At 28.5% G+C, this 22,526-nt stretch overlaps 1 protein-coding gene across 3 annotated transcripts in view; it reads left to right on the forward strand.

The window, feature by feature from the left end:
* The window catches only part of drm (odd-skipped family member drumstick), a 42,422-nt gene that overhangs the window by 7,950 nt on the left and 11,946 nt on the right, over nucleotides 1–22,526 (forward strand). For all 3 annotated transcript variants that reach the window (XR_015811464.1, XM_088198274.1, XM_088198273.1), the window contains exon 2: nucleotides 20,897–21,224. Coding sequence is in view for 2 of the 3 variants with exons in the window: in XM_088198274.1 (XP_088054400.1) it covers nucleotides 21,004–21,224 (221 nt within the window). In the remaining variant the exon portion in view is untranslated. The remainder of the gene's footprint in view (nucleotides 1–20,896; nucleotides 21,225–22,526) is intronic.

Raw genomic sequence — 22,526 nt, forward strand, 5'->3', positions numbered from 1 at the left:
TACCATCTGGCGGTAAACGAGAGGAAAAAAACATCTCGGTAGGCGGCGCGTAAAACCGGTAGCTCCAAACGATTTTTCGTGGTGGTCGTCCTGTTTGTTCTTTTTTACGCCTTTTATACATACACATGAGAGCAGTTGAGAGACGCCTACGCCCTCAAAGAGGCTGCTGGCGGGCGTCGCTCGTTATTATATTACCGGCGTTATGATGTTACACCGAATAAATTATACCCGCGTTACGCCAAAGTGGGCATAAATCATTAAATGAAAGTTTTAAGTATCAACAACAGAAAGCTCTGCTTGTAAAAGCTCTTGAAGTGATGTTCAAAACATAACGTTATGATAATATGTTTGTGAATATACACTTACGGGTATCAATATAATGGTATACAGCAGTCAAAAGTCTTTAAATATGTAAAATGATATTGATTTTATATATCTTTTGTATTTACACAAAAATTATACACACTAATCTGATTAATCAATAAATTATAAATAAATTTTTAGTGTTTTGGTAAAAAAAATATGTTAAAAATTAAGTTATAAAATCAGAATCAAAGATCTAACCTTATGTTTATGTATGTTAAATAATATTATATTTTTTTATATAATTATCGAGCTATTTTAAGTTGGTCGATCTTTAGCTCTTATTATTTTTTTAATTTCCGGTCTACTTTTTTCTCACTTATTTTTTATATTTTTAGAAGTCATTTTAAAGTCAAAGTTAGTATTGACATTGACAACATATCTGGAATATAATTTTAAATATATGCCACACAAAAAAAATCAAAATAAACCCAAAAACGTCAAGAAGATAAAATCGTATATCGAAATCGTATTGTGTGCAATTTATTGGATTGAGACCAATCAAATTGGTCATTTAAAACCCAAAGTGGGTTTTCTGCGCACTCTTACTTCATATTTAATCCCACGCTTAAATAAATCAAACGATATTTTAAAATTTGCCCAAAATATTCGGAATTGAGATTATTTTTTTTGCGTTCATTAAAAAATATGACCAGTTCATCTGCATATCTTGGACCGAACATTGCGATTAATCAAAGGGAATTGTTAAGCCGACTTACACCCACCGACGGCCGTTTAATGAGTAATCGCAGTAACGCTAATAACTGGTTGTGTCGAACGTGTTATTATTTGTTGTTTGAGCATCGCTAATTACAAACGCATCACAATATGAGAAGCTTGTGTTTATATGTACCTATATGTGTACCGAGGAATGAGAATCGGTTTCGCTCGATACATAGTGTGTTTGTTCCGTTAGTTGTGGTAGTTCGATTAATTGTTGTGGCGTTTCATATGCGATCGAGACGTTCAGTATAGTAATTATTGTAAATTTATCTATAATGTGGGCAGGTATTGCTTATTCATTGTTTAAAAATGTTAAATCCGATCGTGATAAGTTATTAAAAATGTGTGTTACAGCATGACGCGTAATGATTAGTCATAATAATTAGAGGAAGTCGTGAGTAACTCCCTTCGGTTACTAAAATTTTGATGAGGTCATGGTGACTGTAAGATGGTGAAATCTTGAACGAGTTTTATTCGCTCTAGCTTGTTGATCGTCAAAAAAAAATATTCTAACTATATTTTCAACATTACTTTTTGTTAAAAATATGTATTTATTGAGCTTAACCCAAAAATAATGTTTGCTTAGTTTAATTTTAAATAATTAAATAATAATGGTGCAAGTTTAATAGTATATTTAATATTAAAAAAATACTTGAAAGTGTAAATTAAAAAATATTATACTTATCGATAAAAAATATTATATTTTAATTTATCTATAGCCTTAAAAATAACGAAGTAATGCAACTTTATTTATAATATTCTTAAGCTATGTAAATATTAAATCTTAAATATACCAAGTGATTCTAAAAAAAAGCTTTTCATTAAATTGTAACAACTTTTTGGTCACTGAAATCGTAAAATATATAAAATATTTTTACCATTTTTTTGATACTGATTTTTGATGATGATTTTGTAAAATGCAGTAGATAAATCTAGATTATCTTATTATAACTTTTTTTTAGTTAAAAATTAAACTTTTACGCATATTTTTTAAATGTTTTAGAGCCGCAACACGTTTTATTCAGTTGCATAAAAAGAGTGATTCCATGCCAGATGTTTCAAAATACGCATGCTTTCATGAAAGCTTTTAATATGATTTGCTTGGCGAAAAATTGCTTACGGTTTTACCGGCATTATATTTGCTTTAGTAATTTAAAAACTGTAGTAATAATTAGATAATAAAAAATCGCTCCGCATGGAAATCGGCAGATTAGAAAAATGTTTGTGGGCCTTTCACAAAATTACGCTATAAAATTTGCCTGTCAGCGAACTTAAACCTTGTTTTTTTAATAATTCAAAGTGTATTTTTGTCTTTTTTTTTATTGAATATGAAAAATGTAGAGTAGCAACTGCTATTATTGATAATTTTCCCTAAAATTTGGGTATTTATACTGGACTTGAGGTTCTGTAACAATCGAACTCGATCCATTATGGTCCTTCAATTATTCACACACCTATAATAAATCATTAATAATATAATTACAATTTAATATTACGTTAGTATCGATATATTAATACAAATAATTCATCACTTAGGATCATCTCTGTTTAATAATAATGAACAGTATTATTATAATCACTTATTTTTTTATTAATTAAACTTTCTCTAGAATTCTTAAGAAAATCGAAATGAAAAACATCGAGAAAAAAAAACGCAAATTGGAATTTCGTGCAATATAATTACACCTTAATGAATAACCAATACAAGGTTTTTTTGCGAATTTCATTGATTTATTTACAAGAACTTTCGTTTTAATCTATTGTTATTAAATTTAATGTCATTTAATAATGGTTGAAAGTAAATAATTTAAACATAATTAAGTTTAGAAATAATTAAATAGTTAGATATTGTTCAGACCATTTTTTATTGTCGCAAATGATCCACTTTTTTCACAGAAACTCTATTTAGTTTGTGTTCATTCATTAATCTTTGTAGATTTTGATTAGAATTGTTGACTACCAATAACTAATTTTAATGCAAGCTCTTGTGGTGCGTCTTTCTGATTCACTAACACATGTATTTGGTAGATAATAACTGAAAAAATATGTCTATGACATTCTTTAACTTCAAGGCAAAATTTTTGGAATTTGTTGCATTATTTAGTTTAAATTTTTAGAATCTGTTGCTTAAACATCCGCATTAACTCATACTGAATCTGCAAACTGTGACGCAAATACAATTATTTTCTTCAAGCACAGCTTAGTCAATAAGTACATATAAAAATACTACTTGATGGATCATATGCATAATTACCAGAAATACGACTCACTGGGAACTCTACCAGCATTTTGCCATTTCACCACCAACTATCCGTGAATCATCTTTCTTCCCAGCATTACAGTGTCCGCCGCTCTTCGCGGTTTCTTGCGACGACACAGCGAACGCAAATAGGCAAACAAAATCGAAAACGCGTTTGTTTTTCGGCTGCCCGCCGCGGGTTCATCGACATCGGCTCGTAAAAGTCCTCCAGCGCGAGACTCGACTCAACTCGGCGGAGAATGGGGGCCGTCGGGTAATTTATGCGCGGTATAAATTATGATAAACGCGGCAGTGGCAAACAGTAGCCTACGCCACTGGCTTACGCGAGCGCCAATCAAAGCGGCCGACGCGCATGCGCGGCGAATCAAAGCCGCCGACTTGCTACTGGCGATACGCGGGTGGGCGGGGCAATCAAAACGCAATTGTTACTACCCCCACCACAAAATGGTAATTACAGATCAACTTTCCGGTGCAATTATAGGGTGTGGTTTACTTTCAATTAGTATATTGATTATTTTAAAAGGGTAGTGAAAATGAAAATTTTACTAAAAGCTGCATTATGCAAGGATACTATTATAACAGCAAATTAAAGTATGGATAGGCTACATTTAGATGCGCAATGACAGTGGAGTATATTCATTATAATTTATTTGAAGATGTGGGAATTATTTGATTATCATTTATTTATTAAAAACATATGTTTTTATTTAACGTAAAATTAAACTATAAGTAAAGTTATTTTCACAATAAATATGCTGATAATTGAATTGACACGTATTCATAAAATCAAATTACACAATCTTGAACTTCTGAACTTTGTTTTTACATTCACATTTACAAGCGTTTTTGTTCCAAAATATTTAAAAAAATTGTATTCGATTATTCTTTAATTATCACATTATCACACACAACTAACAATTATCACATACAACTGTTTTGATTTGTTTTCATCAGGATAAGTAGTTTTTAATTTATTTTTAAATGTTTATGTATCAATATTAAACTTTATATTTATACCTAACAGAAATTAGATTGTACTGTTTTTGATTATTTTATATATTTTTAAAGTAGAAAAAAATTGTTAGTCAAGAGAAACATTTTAATTTAGTAATTTTTATTTATAGTACTATTAATTTACTAATTTTTATTTATAGTACTATTTAAATTTGTTTTATGTAAAAATAGTTTATATTGAAGAGTTATATTCATATATAAAAAAGTAATTTATAAAAGAAAATAATATAAATCGGATTTTAGGTACGCTTTTTAAGCATTCAGCCTAAATTTTTTTATCAATTTATCGCACTTATGTTATTCAGATAATACTTAAGTAACATATAATTTACTTATATTATCAGGAATGCTTTAAAAGGATCAGAATTTATGGTAAAGCAGCTGAATCTGCTCGTTGACTTTACTTATTTTTTATTAAAAATCTGACCAATGGCCATTATACAAAAAATTTTTTTTAACATTTCATGTATTAATTACTTTATTTCACACTACAATATATTTAAAAATAGTAATAAACATAGCTTAAGCAATCGTTCACCATTATTTAGTATATTAAAAATAATTTCATTATATATTTCATGATAAGGTTGTTTTTATATTTTAATATTTATTTAATATTTTACAAAAACAAAGAAAATATAACCTAAATTGTACTTTCCTTAATTGCTATAATTTAAATAAAACTTTCTATGCAATCTTTCTAGAAATTTCCGCGTAGATATTCGTATATATTTACTATTTTTCTACTATTTGCTACTTTAATATTTGGGCAGTTATTTCTAGTATTTTTAATAAAATATTTTTAGAATTTCTTGTGTGAAATTTAGTATTAAAACGTTTATGTTGATATATCTTATGATTTCCATAATAATAACGAATATGATAGGTAGTAGGTTTTTAGTTTATAGTCTGATTTGCATTGGCTTTACTGAGAAGAGAAAAACAATTAAAAAAATAACTATTATTATATTCAGTAAAAAAGAAAATAAATCATATTGTTTTGAGAATAAATCTTATATTATTCGACTATCGACTATGAATATAAAAAGTTGTAAAAAATCTTATTATATGCAGTTAAAAGATTTTTTCAATACTAGATCAAAGACAGGCTATATCTTAAGCACAATATAAACTTTTATAAACTAACTTTCTACGTGTATTTTAGAGATAACTATAAAAGCATTTATTGTAGTATAGGATTTATTCGAGTTTCCTCTAAGTGAGATTTGCATGGAACTTTTAAATGTGAAATTCTACAAAGTTTTATATTATATAGATACGTTAAATCTAAAAATATTGTTTTTACAATAAAATCAAGCATATTATTTAACTAAACCATAATTGTGAACTTATCATAATAGACTTTACGGATCTTTTTCAATTCTTGATTTTTTTTTTGGGTTTTGATGTAAAAGAATGGTTTTATTTTTAAACCATAAGCTTTTACTATTTAAGCTGCACTCTTTACCATAGGTTTTAGAATTTATTCAATCTATACACAATTAAAGATTTAAGTATCCTAAAAAATACGTTGTGTTGTGTTCAATTTATGTGCGATTTGCAAATAACTTAAAATATATAGCTATGATGATTATAAAAGATATTGCTTTTATGATTTAATTAGGATTATTATTTAATTTACGATAAAATTAAATGTATATTTGCAAACTCCATTACAAACGCTACATATATATATTTTTCAATTTTTGGGTTTTTGATGTAAAAGCGAATTTTCATGAAAATTACTTCATTTTTAAATCACAAACTCCTACTTTTTAAGTTTTTAAATTCCATTGGTTTTTAGAATTGTTTCGTTCTATACACTACATAAATTTTGAAGATAATTTATGTGTGTCCTCAAAAATGCGTTGAAACTATTTAAAAAATCAGCTTTTTGCAATCTATCACAAAATAATTTGTGTTTAACTTATGTGCAATTTGTAGGAAACTATTAAATGTGCAATGATGTGAATATTTATAATATATACGTAGATACGTTGATTCTGAAAATATTGCTTTTTTGCTTCAATCAAGATTATTATTTAATTTACTATGAACATAAATGCATCTTTGCAAACTTATCATTATACACGTTACAGGTATATTTTTTAATTACTTTTAAGTTTCAGGAATATGATTTTATTTATTAATTCCAAACTCTTGCTGTTTGAGCGACACTTATTTTTTAGAATTAATTCGACTTATTTACTGTAAATTTCTAAATAAATTTTGCAGACAATTTAAGATTCATGTTAAACAATTTTCAACTATCAACCTTAATTTTTTTGCATCCAATTACGAAATTATTTGAGCTTTTTCTAACTGCGATTTGCAATATACTTTTAAATTTACAATGATATGTAAATTAATATTATATATATACGTTGATTCTAAACATATTAATTTTATGATTAAATCACGATTATTATCTAATAAATCAATGATCTTAAATGTATATTCTCAAACCTCATTATGCTTAATTTTACAAAAATGTTTTTAAATTATTTTTTTCAAGGGATATTAACATACATAGCGTATCTTATGATATGCTCAATATTGTAAAATCATTTTTTATGGCATGTTGTATTTAATTGCATCAATTGTAATGTTTGTAAAATCAATTTGTTAAAATTCATTTGAAACAGAAAAATAAAAAATGGAGTTTAGGGAAATAGATGGATTTTAATAATATATTAATGGAAAAAATATATTTTCATTCACTGTAAAATTACACTAAAAGTTTATAATTTTGCACATTTTTTAAATGGCACAACTAAAAAATTGGCAATGTCAGGAGTGAAATATGAACTAAATAGGAAGTGTTTATACCATAATTTGTAAGTCAAAATTTCAATTAGTACTTTATTTACGTAAGACGCACTTTAAGAAAAATAACTTGTTATTTTTTAAATCTGCAATTTTTGTAGCTCATTTTTCAGTTATTCAAAAATAAAACAAACTGTGTCTCTAATTTTACAAGTTGATTTTTTTACTAAAAATAAAAATAAGTGTATTTTAATATATATTTTAATTTATCGCAAGACAATACCAAAAAAAATATTAGTTTCGCAAATCTGTTGAGTGACACAATTTAAAACTTGACAATTACACGAGTAAAAAATTATTAAAAAGTAGATAGTGTTTATATATCCATAATTCATTTTGACTTCATCTCGTTCTTTTCAAAGACAAAATGTATTAACATATAAGTACTTATTTTTTAATAGAAATGCTTTTTAAGATAACATTTTTAGAATGGCTGTATTAAATAGTGTAACTAAATAATCTACACTTTGTGTTTTTTTCTTACATTGTCACTAGCATTATTTTAATGCACCGTAAAAGATTTGTAAGACTGTAAATCACTATCCAAAATGGTATTTTTAAACCAATTACCAAATATAGTAGTTCTACTAATTAAGCTTTTTTTTCTCGATATTGCAAAATTCTGAATGACGCAAATCATGACGTCTTACCACCATTTTGGTATATATTCACGTATAACAACCTATTTTTTTTGTAAAGTCAACGCATAGCAATACAAACACTACAATTTCATAATTTCGGCTCGAGCGTTTTTCAGCGATCGCAATCTCTCTTGGAAGATATTGCAGATTGGCTCGCGCATGCGCGCGCGCACAACAGTTGTGTGTGATTTTTTATTATTGTTATTATATATAAATATAAATTATAATGTTGCGCGATAGACATCGGGGGCAGAAGGAGGCTTCGAAGGCAGCGAACGGGCTCGTTCCCACCGCCGGCCGTGATGTATGGGCCTCGGATCGAGCCCTCGGGCGGCAAGCCAGTTCCCAGGCTCCACGGGAACACACACACACTTGCATTAGTGTGTGAAGAAATATGTATGTGTAGCAAATTGCCATCTATCAACCGCCGACGAGGATCACAAATCGGATGACAAAATTGAGCGAAGACACCCTTGAATTAGTCGTGATACTGAGAATATATGAATTTCTTAGACGATGTAACAGAGTAACAATTCTGTATAGTTGGACTATTGTTTCAGCATTTTTCATGCCTAAATAAAAAGTCGTTGAGGTTCTTAATCATAATAATTTTAAATAGTTTGGTGTTCTTGAGAAAAACAAATATTAAATATTTTTTTTGTGGAGTGTTTTTTTAATATAAAATTTTTAGTTACATCATTTTTATTTAAATTTAATATATAAAAACTTATCAAAATAAAAAATATTTAATGAAGTACATATATATGTTAAAGTATAATTAATATAAAAATAAAGTATATGTAGCAATATTTTTTTATATTAAAAATTGTGTATCAATATTTTTTCATAAAGCTTTAAAAACATTTATAATTTTTTTTTTTTATATATATTTCTAACTTACAGTTTCTCAGCAGAACACAGCTTAAATTAAATGAATTCTATTTTATAGATACTAGTATTCTACATTTTTTTGATTCAATTAAATTGATTAGATCTTCATTCACTGATTTTGATTAATTTTAAATTATCTAACAATTTTTCTTAAAAAAATTATTAGTACGTGTGTGTGTGCTTGCAAGAGGTCTGCATTTTTGTTTACGGCTCCTAATTATGACCGCGAGTGGTTTATTGTGTTATGAGTCTCACGAGACCCTCCGAGGGAGATGTCCTTCCGATGGCCAAACGCCCATAATCGGTCCTGTAGCCGAATGATTAGACGCTTACATAAATTACTAAAGCCCATGAGAATTGAGCTCCACCCTTTGTCCCATGGACGTCGGCGTCGTCCATGGGAAATTCAATATGGCGGCTCCGGCCATAATTGACGCGAGAACCTCGGTACGTGAGTGTACCTCAAGACGATTTGAATACACTAAAAATATGATGCAAATTCTTCTCTATATATAAACTTCGCTCATACGCCGAAAAGCAATAAATAAATCTCAAATCTGTCGAACGAAGAATGTGCACAGTCACCTTGGTTCCCTTCAATTTATTATATCTGTACCGAAATTGGGACCTCGAGGGTCTAACTTTGCGTCCTAGAACACGAGTCAAAGATGCATGGGCCGATAATAATGAATGAGCGTTGCTCATTTAGAACACGTGTCCAAGTGTTAAACGTGTCTAATAACCGTGTCATGTTAACAGTTGCTTTATCATGTAACAAATCTAATTTTACATAGCCGGTTGCCTTTCGCGTGTCATGAGCAAGTGCATAATTCTAATGCAACGCTCCGAAGCACATTATATATATATAAATATATTGTTTAAAATAGCCAAATATTTTTTCATTGTTTCACGATGAGAGGCAAACGTTCTTATATGTATCTCGTTTTGCGTAGGTTTTTAAAAGCGAGTGTCTCCATTGCACGATTTACAAGCAAACAATAAAATGTGTATACATCAACGTCAAACCATACGTGGATTCTATTATTTATTTTTTCGGTATACTCACATATTTGGTAAATTCGTGATCTACGGAAGTATTTACCAATAGGTTGAAAATAACACGTACACGAAATGCGGAGCGTGTATTGTCTCATTGTGTTAAATTTGTATGTGTATATATTATTATTATATATATATATACATATAATATAATAACAGTGACTTTCGGGGCACGTTCTCTTTGTGTCTAATCGAATTTGAATAAAATGATTGGACTGTGTTCGGCCGCCGTTTGTGTTTGTCATCGCCTTTGACGTTTTAACACAATGATTATAATGACAGAATGGTTGTTCTTTTGGTATTGGATGACACGAGAGAAAAAAAGACGAACGAGAGAAAAAACACACAAAGAAAACAATAATAATAGCACAACTCGGGTACCGATTGAACGGCGTTATGAAACACGTAATTTGTTATTGTGACGTTAGTTATGAGAAAAAACACTCGAATACAATATTTATTTTATTCTATTTAGTAATTGATATAATTATTAATTGTAAATATGAAAGTTTTTCCTTGTAGTGTTAAAAATAAAAGCATTTTCCTGATAATGACGCCTTGATTTTTTTACATATGCAATAAAAAATTAATGTGCTTAAATAATTGCATACACCACAATTTTACAGGCGTATTTTTTGCAGTTATTTAACTTCACATGTGATTTAAAATTAGTTTTGATTAATTATGTAAGAGTTAAATAAACGGAATGTAGCACAAACAATAAAATAATATATTCACCCACTTAACTAACGTGTGAAAAAATCTTGTACACACATGCGAACGCATTTAAACGACCATAATAAACCCATTAAACCAATCAAGCGATCGTTTATAGATAGGTATATGAATATAATAAAAAATCCTGACATTCTTGGAATACTTTTAATGCTCACTCCCAACAACAATAGGTATTTAAAGAACCATTCATCTCTTAGATATATGTCCGATGAAAAATAACCACCGCGGTGTCGTTGAAAGGGATTTCAAACACAAAAGTTTTCGTACTGCACATACACACCTGGCGCATCGTTTTGTATCACTGTCTTTTTGTTTCGGCAACGCGTGCTACGGACCCTTGGCCAAAGGAATTTTAATGGTTCGAATACCATCGAAATCGATATGATGTGTCTCAAACTCGTCATCTCAGATCAGATTGCGGTCATATCTGCGCAAGATATTATAGAAGATGCTAAAAACTTCATTTTTTTATGTCTAAAATGCAAATCTATAGATGGGTTCGAACCTATTTAGATTCGGATCTTTCTGTATATCGCACCGCCCTTTAATACGATGGTGTATCCAGATAATAACACCCTACAGGGCCTTTATTCGTGTTCTCTAACTGCTGTGAATTTGGAGGGGCGTGGAAATTCTTTAAAAGGGCTACATTGTCACCTCATTGTGATTTGAACACCCCCCGGGGCGAAGCGGGATCGACAAGGGTGGCCATTATATAGATCGGAGGGTTATCAAAAGATCCTATATTGTATGCAATTGATACTCAAATTATGTATCAAATTTTTCTTGTTATTGCTATTCTATATAGACTCATGATTAATAAATAAAAATAGGTTGATATTTGAATACAATCTCAGCAGTGGCGTGCTGTGACTTTTAAAACAGGGGACTAAGTATGGAATATATATATATATATATATATATATATATATATATATATATATATATATATATATATATATATATATATATATATATATATATATATATATATATATATATATATATATATAAAAAAATTCGGATGATTTAACTCGGTTATTCTCAAGTTACTTGACGATCTTAGATAATTTGTAACCTATGACAGCCAATTATCGAAAAAATATTTCACACCTGTTTAATGTCATCTACGAGGAGCTGGTCCAGTGCATATCATTTAATTTTATGATATTTTGTTTGCCTCTTTATATGTATTATTTTAATAATATATATATTATATTTTTTGTGTATTGAAATAATACAACTATTGTTTTCGACCATCGTGACGCATTGGGGTAATCTGTTAGGTTACGATGGTTTTGATTTAATTTAAACAAATAAAAATTTCCGTTAGTAAATAAGTTATGATGAATTTCACATTTACATTCTTTTTTGTATAATATTTCTCTATTTCAACCATACATTTATTGACTTTAAATCTTCCGTTGTAACTTGACAGACATAAGTCCAATGCGTTACAACGGGGTAAATCTGTACCAACTGGGCTAGTCAATCAGACATAATAAACTCATATCTTATGGGAAAATAAGCGAAATTGCTCCATAGATAAAAGAGTGTTTATCATAGTATTATATATTCAAACCGAATTTTGGTCAATAGGAGGGCGCAAAAACAATTATTACTTCTCAGAAGTCAAAAATTCTCGTCAAAATCAATAAAATCTTTGACTTTTGAGAAGGAATAATTGTTTTTGCGCTTAATGGGTTAGCCTATTGACGGCACGCCACTGAATCTCATATATGTCACATCAAAGCTATCGTCTCTGAAATGTGCAACGTTTTACAATGCCAATAAACTGTGTCGGGCAAACATTGTCGCCAACAAAACAGTGACAATGATGATATATGTGTCTCCTGAGCAAATCCCCACGCTGATTTTACAATGACCAAACAAGATAGCGATCGTGATACCCCCTTTGTGATGAGCCGATGAAATGCAAACAGACGACGAAGCGGCCCTCTTTTGCTCTCCTACTCAACACAAATCTCCTCTTTGCAGTTGTAAAGATTATAAATTTTATAGATGCAATATCACTTGATGTGTTCACGCCGACGTATCATGTCCGAGACGTGTTACGAAAGGATTTAACTTAATCGTTGATCGTTACTAGCGCGTTTTGAGTTAATGATGAGCATGGGTTTCTATTTGCATATTTATGGATAGTAATATAATAATTATATTCTTGTCAAAAAACACATTAAGAATAATAATCAGCGGTGGCAAATTTATAGAGCGCGTACCTACATACAATATAATTTTTTTCATACTTTAATTAATAAAATTAAATAAGTACTAATCCAATCCTAGACATATTATTTAACAACTGATCAAAAATATTATTTGTTGTATTTTATAGAAATATTAATATATTTAAAAAATGTATATATTTGTTCTAATACATATATATAATTTTTACTACATATAATGTGTAAATTTGCTGACTCTAGTTTTGGGTGATAATGATTTAGCAATGTAATCTTGTACTTTTAATCGAAATACACATGCTCAAAAAATCTCTAAAATCTTCAATTAAACACAAAAATTTCATATCAAGAAAATTTAGAAATTGTTTTATTTTTCTATTTTCAAGTTGTCTATTCAGTTTTTTGTTTCTCCTGTAAATTTGTCAAATATGGAGTAACGATAGTCTAAATTTAGAATTTGTCCAAAAAATATTATTGGTAGATTCTAGCTAAGTAAAAATCCGTGATTGATTAGTAAAGGTTAAAATTTAAAGTAGTGTATTAAAGCAAAAGTTTTATATATACACAATTTATAATTCATTATTGTTGTATTTTACATACATATATATTTTAATAAATCAAAAATAATGAAGTATATATTTATTATAAAATAGTGTAATACACTATTCATTACAAAAAGTACTAATATAAACTTAAATATACTTTACATAGAATAACAAGCGTTGAAAATGAATGATTGTTGTATTTTATGAAAACAGTTAAAATTGTCTAAGATCAGAAAATATGTATTATGTTTAGATTTACTTTGACATAATTAAAAAAAAAATATTCTGCTATATATAAAAATCTTTTATAAAAACATAAAAATTTACTTCACTACGGCAAGGAAACAATATTTTCTTAGGTTTAAAATCGTAGCATATTAAAATCTGTCACTAAAAAAGTAAAAGCATTCAGTCGTTGTCCAATTACTATTATTAATAAATTAGTACAAATCAATAAATAGTACATAATAGTAGTTATTTATTTTATTTTTATTAAGCATGGAAAATGTAATGTATTCACAATTCATATAAGTTGTATATACTTGCAAATTATCCTTTTATATGTAGATGCAAAAATAATATTTTAATAAATCTAATAGATTTATTAATAAAAATATAATATATATAATCAATTTACAAGGAATATTTTTATTACAATAGTAAAAATGAAAATAGGTTACATAAAAGTAATATACTAATTAAATAGTGTATTAATATTTTTTTATTATTTAAGAGCTACTTGAAAATATTTAATATTGTACTTCATAATATGACGTAAAAATATTTTTTTATTATAGCAGTCATCAGTTCTAGTATTATTGAAATATCAAACTATTTTGTTATTTTAACATAAATTATTTTTTAATGTACAAATCTGGCCATTATAGAATTTAAAAAATAATTAAAGAAACGGTTATGGTGCACTTAAAATAGATGAGCACCATCTTGCATCATTTTTTCTAGCTCCTCATAGCTATCGCCGAAAACATACTTGTGTTTGGCAAAGGAATTGAGAAACTGAATGGTTCGTGCAAGCGAGTGTTCTCAAGCGCTGATGTCCGGCTGCATTAGAAAGAATAAGGGACGCGATCGCGACTTTCAACGAGTACTTTGCTTTAATTAAATTCTAGACAATGGAGTCTTATTCCCAGTGATTTTATTTTGGGAGCGCTGAGATATTGCTGAGGCAAAGGTGCTCGAGCAGCTCCAAATGTGGTCTCCGGAAGGTGGTTACAGTTCTCGGTTGCGTCCACTGTTCTTGCCTATAAAGTATAGAACTGGAGCACTTGCCAACTCTTCTCTGGAAAAGACCGTTCGTCTGCTTAATACTGTGCATAAAGATATGGACACTTTATTGTGCACATATGGTGTTTTGGTTCAATTCGTGTGAGACAATGCACACCTATTGAGGTGATTTGTGTCGTGTTTTTACTTATATGTATATATGTGTGTGCGTATATGTATTTTAAAATTGTAATAATTTTGGCAATCGTGACGCATTAGGTTAATCTGTTACGATAGTAATAATTTTAATAAATAAATCAGCAATAAATAATTGAAATGACACGCGCTCCGCACAACGAAGCCGAGCATCCTCAACGCCTTATAGCAGATTTTGGCGATGGGCATCGGCGGAAGTATTTCTGCTTGAAACACCCCTGTCTAAATTATAAAATTATTCTGCCGGTCAAGGGGATCTGGAAAATGTGACAATGTAAAGGTAATCAATTGTCGATCGACAAATATTTGTATATAAACAAAAATAAAATAATTAGCACTATTATTAATATATTATTTACATCACCCGAGGCTAACTTCATGCGTTATATTCATATCTTCATATCCAAAATAATAAAATTATTATTTTTCAGAAATTCTTTAAAGTGGATTTTTATTCTTAAATCGGCAAACTAAGTAAAAATCGATCATTAGAGTGATTTGAGTTTATTTAAAATGTATGTTACTTTTATAAAACAACTAACTTAAAATAATTATAATTTTATTATGAAAGACTGGCAAATGCGCTTACTCTGACGCGATATGTTTTTAAGCAATCAGGCATATAAACATATTATAAATATAAAAATTATGGCTAATAAATAAATAATTATTATTTAAGAATCAAGGATTATTTAGTTTCTAAAGTACATTTAATTTGTTTTTTATTGTTAGATTTTAACCAACAATTTCTTCATAAATAAAAGTAATGAGCATTTAGTTAAATATATATTTATACTTACATATATATTTTATAATTAAAAACTAAAGTAATATATTGCATAACTGGACTTTCACAATACAATAAAAATTTTATTAAAAAAAAATACTATTATTTTTATTAAACATATAAGTAAAAGTCTAGAAGAAGTTTAATGTATTTAAAATAATAATGGATGTATATAACCTTCAGTGTTTTTTATTCTACACTTCTAAAATATAAAAATAGTCAATATAATAAATTCTTGACATTTAAGAATCATAGATCTTGCGTATTAAAAGTATCAGCAGTTTTCTTATGTATAAAATCGTCGTAACTATAAATATAAGTGTTAATCACTGCTTATAACTAAATACAAATAAAGCTTAAAATATTCCAAGAGGATAAATATATATTTTTTATATATATATATTTATGCTTTAGGAACATAATTATTGTAAATAGATAAGCTTACGCAAAATTGCATATTAAAAACAATCATACTATTATCCTTAACGTGTAAAAGCATTATCAGATTTTAAGAAAATTACGTTTATATTAAAATCGTAACATAGCATTTTTGAGTTTCGCAAAAAAGAGCGCTATCCTTTCTCAGTATTATTTTCACTACACAAACTCTGCGGTTCCATAATGGTTCCGGCGCATCGCCCGGGAAATGACGTCACACCCTGTGACGTAATCCAGAACATGTTCTACGTATTATCGCGTTATTGTTGTATAATGCACACACACGGCGCTTCCTTTTTTCGCGAAACTCGCACAGGATCTACCAGGCGGCGTCCAGTTAAATATTTAACGGCGAAAATTATGCGAGTTTCTCAGTGTTTTCGGCGAGTTAACATCATAAGGTCGTCGTGTCGATTCCCGGCTATAACGATTTCTCGTTTTAACGGACAAATACGAGCGTTTCGCAAACCGAGGCGCGCGTGATCTCCAGGCCGCCTCCCCGGCTTTCTTTTTCGACGGCTCCTCGCCTTTAATGTTAAACCGTTTAACCGGCGGGTTCCCATTGTACACGGTAAGTGATTTTTACTCGCTTAACCCATTGATGACCTAGTGTAGACAAAGAGTCTAGTATTGGAACAGATTTTAAATTTATTTCTATATATAGAAAATATTGTCCTGTGACACAAATAAGATATAATATTTGTGTAATTTTTTTATTAATTTTAAATATTGTACAGTGCCTTTTTAATAACTAGAAGTAAAATACCAGCATTTATATATTTCACTATAGTAAAACATTTTTAAATTATATGAATTAAATAAGCATTACTTCTTATAAATATGAATAAGAAATAAACATCTTAATCAGAATCACATAAAAATAGTATAGTAAAAATATAATGTTATAATTACAGTTATTATTAAAAGAATACAGGAGAAAAGGTTTAGTGCTTATAGGGTTAAATAATCTTCAATGAATTGGCGTGTAACAGTTACCTTTGAGTTGAACTCTTAAACACGGTAACTTTTAACTAAACTGCCGTTTCCCGGTGTAACGATTGTTTCGCGAGATTCGCATGCATTCTTTATATTATATATTATATAAATATATAATAAATTACATGTACATGCAATTGTATGTCATTTTTGACTATGTATATATTAATGTGACAGTAAGCGGTAATTTTAAATAAAAACTTTTATATGGTTATATAATTAAAAAGTATACTGCTGTAACCGAAATTATTTTGCTTCAAACAATTTTGACCTTTCGAAGTATTACGTTAGCGCAATAACTACAATGGCATTTTTTTGGAAAATAATTTACATGTACAACTCTTGGTATTTATTACTTTTAATATATTTGTGATATACCCAACTTTTATCTAAAGTTTTTTTGATTGAAACTACCTTACATAAGTTTTTAAATACTAGTAGTACGTATTCTGAAGTATCTCCAAATACTATTTTATATATATTTTTCTAGTCATATATGCACAATTGGCTCTAATAACTTTCAATAATTCAATGTTCCATTATGATTCAGATATGGGTCACACTTGCGATTAACGTATTTTAAATGTTAAACACTATTTTACATTGACTCGATTTAACAATTTTATCTTTATATAAGAATTGTGACATTTTAGAATATTTTTAACAATGCTAGAGATATTTAAATACTTTAAGAAATGTTTTTCTTAAAGTTTAAGACTGTAAAAATTAACTGCTTGCAAGTATTTATTGCTTGAAAGATACTTAAGATACAAAGTGTGATATCATAGTTACTGAAATAATCTACGTTTAAATATGTAATTTTTTTTTAAATATTCATGCTTTTATATTTTTTTAGTTATCTTAATTATAATATAATATTACGTAGATTGTACGTAAAAAAGTACTTTAAAATATTACTTTTAGATTCAATATTATTGAGTGAAATGCATCTACATTATTTTTTTTGTAAATGTTACATAATTTGTATTTAGTTTAATAGAAAATAGAAAACTATTGAATTCTGGTTATGGATATGCTTTATTTTATAGTCATCTATGTGTGTTTATGTCTTAGAATAAAACTAATTTTACTACAGTTGTATTTGATAACGCCAACATAGAAACAATCGAGATAGCAACTAGTTACTTGATGGAAACAAATTCTTGAACGTAATTGTCGATTACGTGACCGAACGCTAGTTTTTGATTGGTTATTTGTCTTAATTTAATTACTGTATTTTTTTGGTATAAATTTGTATATATATGTACATATTTAAAACACAGATAATGAGACGGTTATATTGCTACTTATTAGTGGTCATGGAAAATATTTAATGATGTCTAAATAAATCAACAATATAATCGATAGTTTTTATTTTATTTTTATTAGATTTTTTAACTTGTCTTTATTTAACACTAACTAATGAAAGTATAACTTTAAAAATATAATTAATTTTACTATATTAAAAAACACAAATAATCATTTTACTATGATTACTTCGAAATACGTCGTTTATGTTTTTTTTTAATTTTTAAATAATGTTAAACTAGTCTAATTTTAGAATGAAATTTACACTCAAGACCATTAATATGCATTTTTTTGCATATTAATGGTCTTGAGTGCAAATTTTATTACTTCACATTTCGATAAAAATGATCATGATTTTTGTCTCGTAAAACTTTTAAGCCAAATTAATTCAGAAGTTACTGTTAAGTAAACATTTATCATGAAGGCAATTTATTATTATTTTTACAGATTAAATATTTTAATAAATATTCTACGATCTTGCATCTCCAAAATATATAGCAATTAAAAAAAGCTGATTAAACACATTTTTTTCAATATAATTATGTCTCATAAATATAACTTTTTAATTTAATTTTTAACTATATACATATATTTTAGCCTAAATTTTATTTTCAACTACATACATATATTTTAGCCTAAAATAAAAATATATTTTTTGCTATATCTGATAGTATTAGATATCGAATCTTTATATCGAATCAGTCTAATAAGTTTTCGCAATAGCTATATAAGTTTTCAATTTTTTTTTTAGTTGGTAAAGTTGTATTCATATGAATGTTTTACTCAGAAAAAAATTATCTAATCTGAGTTTAAACTTGATCGTCAAGCTGTTTTTAGATGTACTTATGTTGTAAGTTGATCTAATTGTATGCTAAAGCTTTCCATTAAAGTGTTGTTATTAGTTTCGAGCCAGATTTTTTTAGGACTGTTTCACTTAGATGATTATCTATAAAAATAAATTATTTAGTAAGGTTAAGTAACTGATAAATTTGCAAAACAAATCACAAAAACTATACAGTTTAGATACTTTCAATTTATTAAATTAGAGTTGAAGCATTAATTCATTGAAAATATAAATCTACAATAAACTTCGCTCTAAGAAATAAGGAGCAATATAATAAATTTTGGGTTATGATAAGAACAGGAGATAAATTAAAATGCATTTTAATAACGCTATAAAATCTGAATTTATGCCTTAATTTTAATTGAATTGAATATGTAATATGTAAAAAATAATATATCCTAATTCAGTATGATTTAAAATTAAATTTGGGTATTGAATACGGGGTCCGGAAAATTTATCGCCCGCTATTCACTGTCAGCAATTAATCACTAGCAGCTTACCACTGCATTAATTGATAGCATATCATACCACCTAGCAATTCATACTATATATAGAAAAGTTGAAATCATATAATTTTTCTAGCACCTGCCAGATAATTTATATTTTCATTGGTAAAATATGTATTTTCTGGTGAAAATGTATTCTGATATGATTTTACTGAAATAACATATTTTAAAAAATATTTTCGGGACTGTTTTTTTTCGATTTTCTTTTATGAATAACCACATGAAACTGACTGTATTATTTATTTATTTTGCTGCATTAAATCCAGTTGCCAAATTACCGATGATACAATCTATAAAAACTTTAAGTTTATATTATTCAGCTGGTTTCGTTATTTCTTTGCTTCTTCCTTAGGTATACAATCTGAAAATTCAGATCAAATACCTAAATTTACTGCTACTAATTTACATTTGTTGAATATTTATTCTTATGTATAATATTTTTTAAACGTACAAAAAACAATGATGTCAACAATAATTTGCTAACACATTTTAATACATAAGGAGTCGCGTCAAAAAACTACAATCTGTCTTTTTGATTAATAATGTTTATTGTGAAAGTACTACCTAGAAAGAGAGTGCTTTTGAAGGCAATGTTCCGCTTCTTTTATTTATTGTATGTATAAAAAGGGCTGAAGGAACTTACACTTGAAATACATCAGTACATCTCATCCAACTGTAGTTTAGTTCATTTTTTTTTAAATATATATTCTTATTATGATTTTTGTCCCCTCTCCCCCCCTATCGGCAGGACTGCTTATATTGAGATTTACATCTGTAATAATATTATAAGCACCTTGATTATGATATTTTAAGCACTATCAAGAAGATAAAATCGTATAGCAATTTATTTATTTTTTAGACACGTTGCTCTAATAAATTATTGCAAATGCTACTATATGAAATGAACTTTAGATGAAGATATGAAAATATAAATTAGTGAGTTTTTTATAAATAAATAGTATAGGAAGCTTCAGTGAGTATTTGGTTGACCAAATTTGGTCTTTGAAGGCAAATTTGAAAGTGTGTTGGAGATACATGTTATCGCATTTTTGTTTCAATTCGGTAGCCGCGCGATCGATCCCTCACATCTCGCTCTAGCACTACCCGCTACTAAGTAAGGGCGTGACCCGCCCTTTCGCGGCTTGACCCGCGGCGGCTAACGGGTCAGGCCGGCAGCCGATCACGACGAAGTTCCGCGTGATCGGCTGCCGGGCAGGCCCGTTAAGTAGGCGAATTCGTGTGTGTCACACCCGCACGCACCGATAGTTTGGCCGTCCGTATCCATCCATACAAGAGGTCTCATTGTGTTGCAGGTCTCGGCCGAGTCAGCACCGCCGGCGGAAAAGCGGAAAAGCAGCAGCGGCAGCCGACGTCGACGCACCGGTCGCGAGAGCGAGGAGGGCACGAATCGGCCGCCAACATGTTCGCCATAATGCAAATAGAGAACGAGGACCGGACGAGGGACTTCCGGAGGAAGATGAGGGCCAAGTGCGAGTTCATATGCAAGTACTGCCAGCGCCGCTTCACCAAGAGCTATAACCTGATGATACACGAGCGCACACATAAGAGTCCCGAGCTGACCTACTCCTGCGAGGTGTGCGGGAAGACGTTTAAGAGGCAGGACAACCTGCGCCAGCACAGGTTGGTACACCCCTATTATAAACTTATTATTTTAAGGTACTTGTTCCATTAACGATACATACAAACAGAGTTGTGTCTAAAAAATAAATTTATTTATTGTTGGAAATCTATCACTGTAACATAAACAGCGTTATCTAAGGCGGTAACAGCGTTGTATATAAATATTTGAGACTTACTACGCCTTTAAGAGGGTGCATCTATTAAAATGCATCATTCAAAAAAACTTTAAAACCTACTTTTTATATTGTTTATAATTGTATATATTATACACAAATTCAATTGCAAATTTGTGTCATAGTTTCTGATATTTAGATTTAGATGTAGATAATAAAAAATAAAACATAAGCCTATAGATATGCCTTTCTCATTTAGGGTGATTTTTTATTTCATTGGTTATAATACTAAATCATAAAAAAATTGTAATATTAAAAAAAAATTAAAAATAAAAAAAAATTGCATTACCAAAAATAAATTTAAAGAGAGAACTCTATTTATTTATTTATTTAAACTAGCTTTTTTAAAAGATTTTCGTAGTATTATTAGTTCAAGAGTTGTCGAATATTTTTAATTATTTTCTAGTATGCTTGATGTATGCTAAGACTATAAACAGTTTCTTAAGTTTAATTTTTTTAAAGCTTTGAAAGGCTTATAAAATATAAATTATATAAATATTTTACACTGTTTGTATGTATAATTATTATTAATTTATTTCATTATGTAATACATGCTCTTGCGATATATAATATGTACAAATACATATAGTATGTAACCTTGGTCTACGAGCATAATTCGTTCCGGGAAAGTACTCGTATTTCAAAACACTCGTATATCAAACCCATTTTTTTCATAAGAAAACAATCTGTATGGTTATTTTTTCTATTTATATTTTAACTTTAATTGGAATGAATATAGTGTAACTTCATTTTACAAGAATAATTCGTTCTGAAAACGTGCACGAATTTCAAAATAAAATCAAATAAAATCAAAGCAAATTTCTCCATAATAAATATTGGAAACTCAAAGTAATTCACAAGTCTTAACAAATATGATAAAAATTGTATATTAGTGACTTTTCACAAATATGTTATAAGTTGTATATAAGCTGTATATTAATGACACCTTTTAAAAATAATGAAAATGAAACAATTTTAAGAATTTTGCATTTTAGTTTTTTTCAAGGAATATAGGTCTATAGATTTTTTAATGTTACGAAAGATTTCATCATATTATTTTATGCAAATGTATACTATCTTTATTTCAATACTTAGGTTTATTATTTATTTGCTATATTTTCTATTTATA

Source organism: Plectrocnemia conspersa, unplaced genomic scaffold, assembly GCF_051122295.1.
Source record: "Plectrocnemia conspersa isolate PC_06_02 unplaced genomic scaffold, ASM5112229v1 ptg000011l, whole genome shotgun sequence".
Taxonomy (NCBI): domain Eukaryota; kingdom Metazoa; phylum Arthropoda; class Insecta; order Trichoptera; family Polycentropodidae; genus Plectrocnemia; species Plectrocnemia conspersa.